This window comes from Anser cygnoides, chromosome 7, assembly GCF_040182565.1.
Source record: "Anser cygnoides isolate HZ-2024a breed goose chromosome 7, Taihu_goose_T2T_genome, whole genome shotgun sequence".
In the NCBI taxonomy this organism is placed as follows: Eukaryota; Metazoa; Chordata; class Aves; order Anseriformes; family Anatidae; genus Anser; species Anser cygnoides.
Genome location: NC_089879.1, coordinates 17,518,229 through 17,530,164, shown reverse-complemented (window position 1 = coordinate 17,530,164; position 11,936 = coordinate 17,518,229). Strand labels below are relative to the sequence as shown.

General features: G+C 40.8%; 1 protein-coding gene across 2 annotated transcripts in view; it reads left to right on the top strand.

Moving 5' to 3' along the window:
* Nucleotides 1–639: 639 nt before the first annotated feature.
* TNKS2 (tankyrase 2) overlaps nt 640–11,936 on the top strand; it is a 30,367-nt gene continuing 19,070 nt past the window's right edge. Inside the window, exons 1-6 of one of the 2 annotated variants that reach the window (XM_048069161.2) lie at nt 640–658; nt 7,849–8,073; nt 9,095–9,190; nt 9,518–9,554; nt 9,869–9,944; nt 11,150–11,244. In XM_048069161.2, coding sequence (XP_047925118.1) covers nt 655–658; nt 7,849–8,073; nt 9,095–9,190; nt 9,518–9,554; nt 9,869–9,944; nt 11,150–11,244 — 533 coding nt within the window. In that variant the 5' untranslated portion in view covers nt 640–654. Of the gene's footprint in view, nt 659–1,401; nt 2,307–7,848; nt 8,074–9,094; nt 9,191–9,517; nt 9,555–9,868; nt 9,945–11,149; nt 11,245–11,936 lie in introns of those variants that run through there. The other variant, XM_048069160.2, reaches the window with a different exon arrangement.

The following is an 11,936-nucleotide window of genomic DNA, read 5'->3' as shown; positions in this document are numbered from 1 at the left end:
GGATTCGTCCGTCAATCCTGAAAGTTGGTAAGTCTTTGGCTCGCTGAACTCAAGGCTAATTGAATCCTGCTCTTGGAGTATGTTTTAAAATAATTTTCCATTCACAGAGACCTGCCATAGTTTTACACTCCAGTTGTCAGGAAGCCATACTGGGAAACGAAGTTAGGCCACAGGTGATTTAGAAAAAATAGCATTTTTCTAGCTTAACAATGTAGAAAGAAGTTCTTTATTTTAGATCCAAAATAGCTTATATTTTATAGTCAAGGTCTTCTTTGAACTCTCATTTATCTCCATTAGCATTTCATAATAGCTTTTGCCAAAGAAAGAAACATAGCTAGAGTTCATATTGAACTAGTGAAAATAAGTTCTAGTTCTTCTTTAGAGGGCCTGGGCAGCAAGAAGTGTTTGTATGGACACAGACATTTACACTTCCGCAGACACACAACCCCTTCTGCTTTGAAACAGAAACAGACAATTTCAAGATAATGCATTTGCTATTTCTGCCATCGGCATGAAGAAGGGGTAAGAATTCAAAAGCTTGTCTTTTTTTTTTTTTTTTTTTCCAGCTACGCTAATAAGACTAATAAAATATATTTTCTCTCTACAGATCCTGTTTTTCTGCACTTCTAACATCACGGAGATGACACTCTTTACATGGGTAAAGTGAGAAGCATTTCTTAGGAGTGTCTTGTGATTTCTTTTCCGCTTATAGACTGCCTGCTTTTTTGCCAGATGTAATAAATAAATACGTCAGGCCTCTCTGAGGTGCTTTGGCACATGCCCTTACCAGAAGACTGGGGCTCACAGGGAGGACACGGTAACTCTCATTTCCCACCTGCACCACACCAGGAGGTGCCTGGGGTCAACTGGCATCCCCACTGACACCACCTCTCCGAAACCCCACGTTTTGAAGAGGAAAGATGATGCAGTGCTTTTCTGTCTCTGCAACAGGGCACTCATGACCTTCATCAACTACCTTTTCCAAAGTGTTTTTATTTACATATTATAGCATGAGTAGAAAAATACATTTAAAATATTACCAAGTTAATCCCTTTCTAGTTAGCTTGTGACCCTTATGGGATGGAGAAAGATGTTCCATTTTTCTCCAAAACCATGAATTGGCAAAGTCAGCTAACAGTATATCCCAATCTCTTTTAACTTATGTTGTATTATTTCCATTTTATAATTATTCAAGCACTTCCTTTTCAGAAATGTATTTTGCTATATAAATATGTAAGGATTTTCTTTGATGGCACCATGAAGTTCTTTGTATGAGAATGCAGTTTTTGTTGTGAAGAAAAAGGTCTTCATTACCACATCTTGATCTACATGTGATTACTGTAAGCAGCAAGGGAATATTTATTCTCTTGTGGTACAGATCACTCGCTCTACATTTGCTTTTTTGAGCCCCAAATCGTCTCTTAAAAAGAAGGGAGGTTTGTTTTGTCGTAGTTCCTCCCCAACTTTGACAGAATTATAGACAAGAACTGTTTCGGGAAGGAGATATGTTTTCTCTGTCATAGTTCCTCCCCAGCTTTGACAGAAGTGTAGAGAAAAACTGTTTCACATGAACAGGAATCCAGTTTGGAATGGCGTTACACAATAATGGACCCCAAGGACGGGACAAGAGCCAGTAAGGAGGCAGGAGGAGTTCTGTGCAGAAGACGTCGCTGGGACAGCGGCAGCCCCCTCAGCCACGGCCCGCTCTGAGAGCGCAGTGGCAGCCCCAGGGGCCGAGCCGGGGCCTGCGCCCTCCCCCAGCCCTCACACGACGCCCCCCGGTAGCGCTGCGCCGCCCTCTGCGCATGCCCAGCCCCTGGCTAGGCGCGTGCGCTCTGCGCCGGGTGCCCGCCCCTTCCTGCTGCAGCGAGGCCGAGGGCGGCGGTGCTGCTGCTACTGCCACTGCTGCTGTTACTGCTGCCACTACTGCTGTTACTGCTGCTGTTACTGCTGCCACTACTGCTGCCGCTGCGTCCGCTGCGTCCGGACCCCTCCACCGCCATGCGCCGGGCCCCGCGCCCCGCCCCGCGCCCCGCGCCGAGGGCCGCCGCCGAGGGCCGCGGGCTGTGAGCGGGGCGCCGCGGGCTGCTGGGCCCGGCCCGGCATGGCGGGGCGGCGGTGCGCGGGCGGCGCGGCCGCCTTGGCTGAAGCTCCGGGCTGCGGAGCGGCGACGGAGCCGGCCCGGGAGCTGTTCGAGGCCTGCAGGAACGGGGACGTGGAGCGGGTCAAGCGGCTGGTGCGGCCCGAGAACGTCAACAGCCGGGACACGGCGGGCAGGAAGTCCAGCCCGCTGCACTTCGCCGCAGGTACCGGCCGGGGGCCGCCCCGCCTGCCTGGGGCTCGGTGCTGGGTGGCCGCGGTGTGGGCTGACAGCACGGGCAGGTGATCGCGGCCCCCGGGCCGCCTCCGTCGGCTTCAGCAGCCCGTGTTTATTTTTAGCGTTTCGCCCACGGAGGGTGGCTGTCGGAGAACTGGGTTTCTAAGTTTTCGCGTCCTTATCGGTAACAAACAGGCTTTGTTAATTCAGCACTTAAAAGGCAAATAACTGACATCACAGGGCAACTGCTTCTGCTGGTCGCTGGCCAGAAGATTGTCTACCACCTTTTCAGACAAAGGCTTGATTGTGGCGGTTGTTTTCGTGTTGTTCCTCCTGGTTGCAGTGCAGCGTGAGGCGCAGGACCCTAAGGCGGGCTGGGTGCGAGAGGCAGCAGCTGCTTTTTAGCTAAGCAATATGGATAACTGATAAAGATGTTCATTTCTTCATTGAGTTATTTTGGAGAAGGTTTCTAATTAAGATGCCGCTTTTTCTCATGCAGCAGAATTAATGGATCTAAGTTCCTGAGAGCCTCCTTTGCAGGACAGCTGCATTTCGCAGATTTAAGATACTTGAGCAGCAACAGAGCCCAGAGGACAACTTAAAATATCCTGTCAGAGGAAAACAATTTTGCAGCTATCTTTTTATAAGTTTGTCCTGCGTGTTCACTCATAAGCTGTGAATGTCTAAATGAGTTTGCTTCACAGCCTTTTGGAGAAGCAGGAGGCTGTTGTTTTTGTTTTGTTAGTTTGCTTTTTGTGCCTAAGGTGTTTCTGATACAATGTAGTGATCTAGTTTACCTTTCTGGACAATAGTGGTCTGTTTGGGCTTTAAAAAAACAGAGCTTCAGATCTATAGAAAACTTTTTCTTTAAAAAAATAAATAGCAGTCAGTTCATGTATCTGTTGGACTTCTGACACTAAGCGGGATGGTGTGTGTAAGTGGGAGAGGCTGTGGCCCTGCTTATGTCTATTTCAGACTTGATACAGAGAAATGAATTGGCTTTCTCGCAAGACTGAAGGGTATGCCAGAAGTTTCTGGTTAAAATGTGATGTAGAGTAAATGCATAATTTCTTGATTTAGTGCTCTGCCACTGCTTCAGATCACTCGTTGTCAGCATACCTGCAGTAGACTCAGTTTTAGAAGATGGACATAAGCAGCTCCTGGATTTGGGGTTGTTTTTGTTTTGATTTGCTTTTTCCATGTTATTCACAGTTTGAGTAATTCTTTTGTCTCTTGAGTCTAAAGGAATTACATTCCAGGAAGTAAAAGCAGAAGTCTGTTGTATTTTTGCTTTGTTTAGCCTAGGTGTGTGTTCTTAGAAGATACGTTACAAAACTTCTCTGACTAGTTTCATTCAGTTACAAGACTTTGTTTTATGGAAGAGGTGGAGCAGAACTGCAAAGATAGTTTACTTACTGCTTTTTTTCCTCTCTTTGGGGCACTCTGGAACCTGAACTTGGGTTTCGTTTTAATTGACTTTGCCCAGACCTTTTTTCCCTTACCTGGCAACTTAAAGAAAAAAAGTGTTTCATTTTACACCTGTCATTTTGTGTAGGAGACTTTTTTTTTTTTTTTTTTTTTTGAAGAAGAAAGGTATTTTAAAAGTTTTTCCTGGGAGAGCTTGTCTTTATTAGAAGTAATACATATTGGGGTCTTGATTGCTCTCTGGGTTTTTGTAGCACACAGCAGCCCACCAGCCTTTGCAACGTGGAGGGCTCAATCTTCTCTCACCATTAGCTGCGTGTGTTTACTCAAGGACAGTCAATCCTTTTCATTGTCAGCAGTGCGTTGTCAAACTGACAGTATCATAATGTTTTGGTGACTTGGCAATACCAAAATGCCCTTCCTGCAAGTTAAAATTCATCCAAAAAAAACCCACAGACAGCTGGGGCAGTGTCAGTGGAGAAGAATGAGAGCTCAGTTGTTTGTGTAGCTTATCCTGTCAGAATTAAGTGAATGTCAATTATGACATTATCTATACAGATGCACAGGCAAGTTTATGTGGTGATTAATATTGAGTATTTGTCAATTAAAAGTTTGTAACTTTTCAGAGGAACAAGTGCAGTGAGCTGCTCAGCTGACGTAGGTGGGAGAAGGGAGGCAGCTGAGGGCCCCTGGTAGCTCTGCTACTTTGCAGTAAGAAATAGTGTTTGTGATAATTAGACCGGTTACCTTGCACAGGAGCAAGCTGTGATTCCGTTTAGTTGGTCTTCTGCTGGGAGCTTGAGAGACAAAAAAATTTAGACGTGACATTAAAAAAAAAAAGTATTAAAACCCTTCTTGCAGCAGTGGACTAACAGCAAAGAGGAACTGTTTCTGTCGGCAGTGGCTCCTGCCTGTGTCAGCACGGGCTGTCCTCTCTTTCCACTCACAGTGAAAGCAGGAGAGGCCATTGTACAGAGTTTGGCCGCCTCCTCTGTACACATACATCCTGTGGAAAATACTTCTGTTTCCATTTGTGGTGCTCTCTTGTACAAATGCTTCCCCGGAGCACTGAGGAGTCCCTGCTGCGTGCTTCTTGCTGAAGTGCAGTTACAGCAATCGGTCTGATGCAGGTGATCCCATCTCAACATTAAAATAACAGCAGGTAGCTTGGAGATGTTGCTGTCCTTTTTGGAGGTGTATTTCAACTGGACGCTGGCTTTGCACTGAGAGAAGCTATGGGTGGCTCATGAATTGTCTGATTGAACCGATGTGCTAACCAGAGGGCTCCCAGGTGAGTTCTCACCTGTAGGGAGGCTTACCGCAGCTCGTTGTCCATATTGGTATTGATTCCTGCTCAGGCTGGTGGCTGTATTCAAAATGGTGGCTATACACCACAGCTGTGAGGGACAGGAACGCATTCTGCACAAGAATGAGTGATGTTTACCACCCAGACGTGTAACTTCTAGACAGAAAGTTGGATCAGAGACTTTTCTAACATAGCTAAAGCGGTTTCTGGAAAACGTTCTTTGGTACCAAAAGAAGATACCAAGCAGTCTGTTATCAAATAGCAGCTTTGAAAATGTGTTTGCAGGACTGTGGCACTTGTGAAAAGTCTACTCTGAATAGATACTGTAAGAATTTAGCAAATTTTCATTATGCATTCAGCCTAGAAACAGAATTTCTGGAATTTTTGAAGATGCAGGAAAAATTTAAGAGAACCTATGTAAGAAAAATAAGAGTACTTATGATATCTAGTTATGAAAGCTAGATTTGAGAATAGTAAAATATGCTACGTATAGTTTAATACACAAGTGATTCGTCTGCATGGGTATATATTGTATAGGTACTAATTTTGTGGGGCAGCAGAAATAGGCACTGATGTGCTGCGAATATGGCTTACTGTGCCCATGCAGATAAATTGGTTTTGCACGGGTTGTAGGTCCGACCCAGTGCGCACTTAAGTGTGCTGACCTCCTGTTCTCCGTTAGGACAGGCCAGGTGCCTTCTGTTGATTATAATACAGTAACCGTAACACTGAGAGCAAAAAGTGAATCTGACGTACAGGATGTGGCTCTTCAGAGGTTAAGGTGCTAGCATGCTGAGGTTGGCATTACTGAGAATGTATTCTGAAGAATCGAAACACATCGCCAGTACGGTATTGTGCCTGTTGCTGTACTTTGGAGTTCATTCTGAGGTTAGAAAGTATCACAAATCGCTTTTATAACGATGAGAACTTCGTGGGGCACGTGGGGAATGTTTGAGGGAGGAGGAGGAAAGATGCGTTCGTGGCCTGCCTTTGGCACGTACAGCTTCCCTACAGAATCTCCTCTCGGCATGGCTAGCTGATTACGTTTGTAGACTTTGAACAATGAAAAGAATAGGATTGCAGATTCCAGAAATGGTTTTAAATTGCAATATTTGTTTTTTGAGCTGTTAGCAGGGGAAGTGAAAGTGCTTCGTGGTCCGGGATTTCAGCTGCTGTCAGTCTGGGAGAAGGGTCAACCGAATAGTTAGGTTTATTGAAGAACAGGCTGAGAGAGTGTTTGGTTGCAACAAAACTAAAGCCAAAAAGTTCAGTTGTAACTAAAACATGCTTCAGTGATTTTGTTATTGAAATGCTGCATAGTTGTCAGGATTAAACATAACTTCTAGGTTCTGCTTGCCTTGTCTTCTGTCTACCTGCTGAGGGTGGTTGGATGATGGCAAAAGTTCAAGTTCAAATTCACTAGCTCAGAGTACACCGGCGTTTGCAGCTGGAGGATTATTTGGTTTGAGATGAAGCTCAGTTGAGGAGACATCCCCACCAGTTCTTGACCTCTTCAGGAAAACGGTTTGTAACTCAGGTATTTAAATCACAGGAGTCCGGCATGCATGGGACATTTCCCAGCAGGTACCTGGCACAAGTCTGATACATCCCAATATATGGCTCTTGCCTGTGCTCACAGTCCCCAAGACCCAAGCAGGCCTTCGTGAAGCCTTTGAGGGAATGTTTCAGGCAGCGTCCTTTAGAACACAGGTGTATAGGCACGGTAGCTATAAGCAGAATTCCTAAGTCACGCTGGCTTCTTGTAAAGATACTGAAGAAAACATGGATACGTTTGGTAATAGTTTGAGATACTGCAGTATTTGCTGTTATATAAATGTGTGAGATACAGATGAAGTTAAATAGCAGTAGCCATAGAATTGGCTCGGAACAGCAATTACCTTATTTAGAATACGTTTCTAGCCCAAAATCAGCATATTTTTTGCTGTCCAGTAACTTGAATGACAGGATCGTAAAATTGCCTCAGAATGTGTGAGAGCATTTTTGTGTTTCGGTCACAATCGAATATTCATAGTCAGATTAGGGATCACTTAAAATAGACTTTATGGACATCTTTCAGTTGCGGTTGTGCATTTCTATAATATATTTCATCTATGGAGAATGGTCGGTCTCAGATACGCTTTTTTACCTTCCTAAGGATTTTCTTAAGTGATCGTTTCAAAGATGGCAACTGTGTGTGCATTATGTTAATTAATCTTTAGAAAGCAGATAGCCATGCTGATGGTTTTAACTTGTAAGCAGTGCTGTGCTTGCTTTTTTTTATAAAAAAAAAGTAATGTAAAATAATTTTCATGCTATGTGATTTTTTTTAATTTAAATAATTTAAAATATAAATCATATATGCATTGACTTGTAACCAATCACCACTCCTATTCCCTAAGCTCATCTATTGGTCCTTCTGCAAACTGGCTGCAGGTTGGCAGTGTTGTACAAAATATTGTTAGCTTTAATTACCACGTAAAATGACTGAAAAAGAGGTTTTGTTGTCAGTGTTCTGGTTTCTGTTGTTTTTCAAGAAGCTGTTGACTCGTGGGAGTTCTACCAAAATACTAATTGTTTAAATCTTGAATATTGTTTTTCTACTGATTTTAATATAATTTGGGGGGTTTCAAAAACGGCTTTACCATGTAAATGCTCCTTTTGTAAGAAATGCCAGTTTGGATTTTTATTCAGAGAGAAAATCGTTAAATCTTGGTTTAATACGGGTGTGTGGTGCAAGGAGTTTCCTTCTCCAACATCTTTTATCCTTGGCAGATGAGACAAAGCTCTTTCTATCTTCCAGGTTTTGGTCGGAAGGATGTAGTTGAATATTTACTTCAAAGTGGTGCCAATGTCCACGCACGAGATGATGGAGGTCTTATTCCTCTTCACAATGCTTGTTCTTTTGGGCATGCCGAAGTTGTCAATCTTCTCTTACGGCACGGTGCAGATCCTAATGCTCGGGACAATTGGAATTACACTCCCCTTCACGAAGCTGCCATTAAGGGCAAGACAGATGTCTGCATTGGTAATTTTCTTCCACTTCTCCTGTGACTGACTTGTTTGTTTGTGTTTGTTTTTTTTACCACAAAATCAAGAATCATTTTTATTCTATGAAATAAAAGACCATTTTTATTCTACGAAACCGTCAGTTTATAAGGATTAAAAATAAAAATCTTGTATAAGCTTAAATTCATATGTCAGTTTTATGAGGAACAAAGTAACTACAGTTTTTAGATCTGTTTTTGATAATTGCCTAAGTGTAATAATTCATGTTGACATCATGGGGGAAAAGCCTTAGTGATGGGATGGAGCTAGATTCTCTTCTGCTTCAGCCTAGACTCTTACATTGCCTTCTGCTGTTACTTACAGTGCAGTGGAAAGAATAAAACTGTTTTTTAATAATGGATTCATTCTATCTCTTTACATTGCAGTCATGTTAAATTAGCTAAGGATATGAACAAAATTTAAACAAGCTGAGTACATTATATTGATGAGGTCTCTTGACTACGTAATTCTTAAGAGGTAGGAAGAGGTAGAAAGGTAGAGAGTTTGAGAAACTAGTTTTTTGATTGTGTCGTTTCCTCCAATATAGTTTATTCAGGAGCACATCTGGAGAGTAGCGTATATATAACCTGGTTGGTTTGTCCCCAATATCAGTGCAAGGTCGATGAAGATGTACAGCCTTCTACTGCTGTGTACTGTTTAGGGTATAGTCTCTAATGGTTTTGAAGTAGTGTGCTCTGGACCTAATGAGAAGTAGCTACTGTTTTTGGGGGGAGGAAAGGGGGACAGTCTCAGTTTTCCAACTGAAGTTGCCTCCTGCCAGTTTCTGATTGTTCCGATTCTTCTCTGCTCTTTTCTAATAAAATGTGGTTCACTAGTTAAACTGTTCACAGGTAGCATTATGGAATTCTGACATAAAGAAGTTAAGAGGGGAAGTTTGAAATGATAACTGGATTTTTCTTTTGTGTTTGCTGCTTACAATATATCTCATAAGCGTTGTCTTGTAGAACTGTTTTCTCATGAAAACCTTTTGCATTTTGAAGTATTGCTGCAGCATGGTGCTGAACCGACCATCCGGAACACAGATGGAAGAACAGCTTTGGATTTAGCAGACCCATCCGCAAAAGCAGTGTTGACTGGTAACTGATAATTTTTAGATTACTTTGACTAATAATGCTCCAATGAATTTAATATTGGGGGGAGGGGCAGGGGGGGACAAAAAAACAAACAAAAAAACTACAAATATACTGTATTACTTTTTCTCTGTTTTCTAATTCTAATTAGAAAATTCCCATATGGCCTTATTATCTCATTCATGCGATGCATTCTAGGTAAATACTTCATTGTACTGGTTCAAAACTGGACTGTCAAATTTTGGAAGTCGATAAATAGTAAACTTCAACTTGGAAACTTAACGTGTATGGATATTTATTTAACAACTAAAGAAACTCCCTTTTGCCTTCCAGGTGAATACAAGAAAGATGAACTCTTAGAAAGTGCCAGGTATGCATTTTAATGGAAACTTCTGAGGTTTAGTTATTTTCAGAATTGTATGGGGCTTTGTATGTTATGAATATGTTTATTCATGAGCTGGCATTCCATCTAGATACACAGCTTTATCTGTTTCTGTGAATAAAACAACAAAGATAAATACATAAACACATTTTTTTTTCGCTTTGCCCTTAATTCTGGCAATCCATAAGTAAATATATAACTTTAGAACAGATCTGCTGAACATTATGACAAGGAAAACATAAAAGCATAAGCTGCTAATAATTGTAACAAAAAGAATGCCTGTTTCATATCTTGTTTTTCAGGAGTGGAAATGAAGAAAAGATGATGTCTCTTCTTACACCGTTAAATGTTAACTGTCATGCGAGTGATGGCAGAAAGGTATTTTTGTTTGAAATTTGATTTAAAAACTTAGTTTCACACTTTTTGACCAGATTTTAAGAATATTTTAACATAGATTCTATTTTGTTTAATATAGGTAGGGAAAAAAGATTGTATATCTCTAGTACCTGTCCGGTGTTTGTTTTTAAACCTTAAAAGGAGTATGTAGGTATTTCCCTGTGGGAGCAATAAACACACAGCTCACAGCTTTCAGTTGGAACTTCAGCTTGACCTTCATATCCGCAGTGATAAAGAAGGGAGGTCTTTTCATAGACTCTTACAGTTATGAAGAAATACATGCAGGCCCCTTGCTTGTCATACACCCAAAGCAAGTTATTGTTGCTGTTTCAGAATGAGGTTATTCATCACTTTGGTAGTGGTATTGTTAAAGAACTACTTAAAAACATTCAAAATCTCCATTTTAAAAAAAAAATCATACCCTAGACTACCGAAGTTTCAGGTTATTAAATACCTAATTTTGGCATCCTTATTCTTCTTGTTAAATATGTGTACACTTTCCCTTAAGTTTTGTCGAAACAAATTTTCCTGTGCAAGGCTTTGTGGTAAGATACTGGGATTTCTGGAATACCTATACATCGCTATTTTCTCAGCTTCTAATTGTGAGACTCATCCTCCTGGAACTGCACAAACTCATTGAGTTGATTGGTTTGTAAATGAAGAGGATAAGATTTTTCTTAGCTAATTTGTAGCTCTGCCCTGACTGGTGTTCTTGAATTCATCGGCTAGAAACAAGTAGAAGCTAGTCTGTGGAGTGGGAGAACTTTAAAAAAAAAAAAAAAAAAAAAAAAAAAAAAAAAAAAAAAAACCTGTCATTTATCAGACATACCTTGTAAAGGCCATGTTAGTAGTTCCCCTTTAGCAAGGGACATAGTTTTTCCCAGCAAAGCTTATAGACAAAACACAAAAACGGATTGTGGGACTCAAATTTGTTAAGAGGGCCTTAATCCCGGAGCATATTAATAATGAAATAAATTCAGGATTTGTGTTATTAGGACTGTAAGAGTAGTCAATAAAGAATAAAAATAATTACCAAATGTCAGATTCAAGCCCTCTGGTGTTTTTTTTAGTGTTACAAGTATTTTAAGGACTTCAGTAATTAGTCCTGTTAACAAGTCTTGAAAAAAAAAAAAGAAGAAGAAATTTGATTTTGTGTTACTGATTACTTCTATGTTCTGTTGTTTCAGTCTACTCCTTTACATTTAGCAGCTGGATATAACCGTGTAAAAATAGTACAGCTGTTACTGCAACATGGAGCTGATGTACACGCTAAGGATAAGGGGTAGGTTCATTTTTCCTTTATTCAGAATGAACAGAAAATTCCCAAAATTGAGGTGAGGAATAGTAATAGAATTTCTAAGTCCAGACCATTAATCTTTCTGTCATGACAAAAATATTAAGTTGAGTCTTAAGACTTATAAAGCAGGAAAATCTAAATTGAGCTGACCACAGGATATGCTGGCTTTCAGGTATCACTCCTCAGTTTGTCTATTTTATAAATAAAATACTTCAATAAATCACTGAGGAGTCAGCAAATATTTTAAATGTTGGATCAGTCTTAATTTTCTTCGTACATTTAAGTTTCTACACTTTTTTGCTAAGAGTAATTAAAAATTGAAGATCCGTTTTCCAGAGGTTATGTTTGGACTATGTTTTTAAGTATTTGTTTATCTCAGGATATTATCTCAGGAAATGTAGCAATCATATCATATGGCTGTGCTGAGTTTATTGACAGTTGCATAAAATATAATGAAAAACTTACTTTTAAAATGTGTATCTGTATACATTAAAGATTATGGAAAGCAAACTTTCAGTTTTCCTGAGATCACAACTACATAAATAGCTGTCTTATCAGGCATCTTTAAGTGTCCATTTGGTGTTTGAATTCACTTTTGTCATTTCTCCCTTACTAGCCTGCAGTGAAACAATTCATTTTGGGCAATTTCTCACTTCCTTCCAAGACCATTCGGTTTG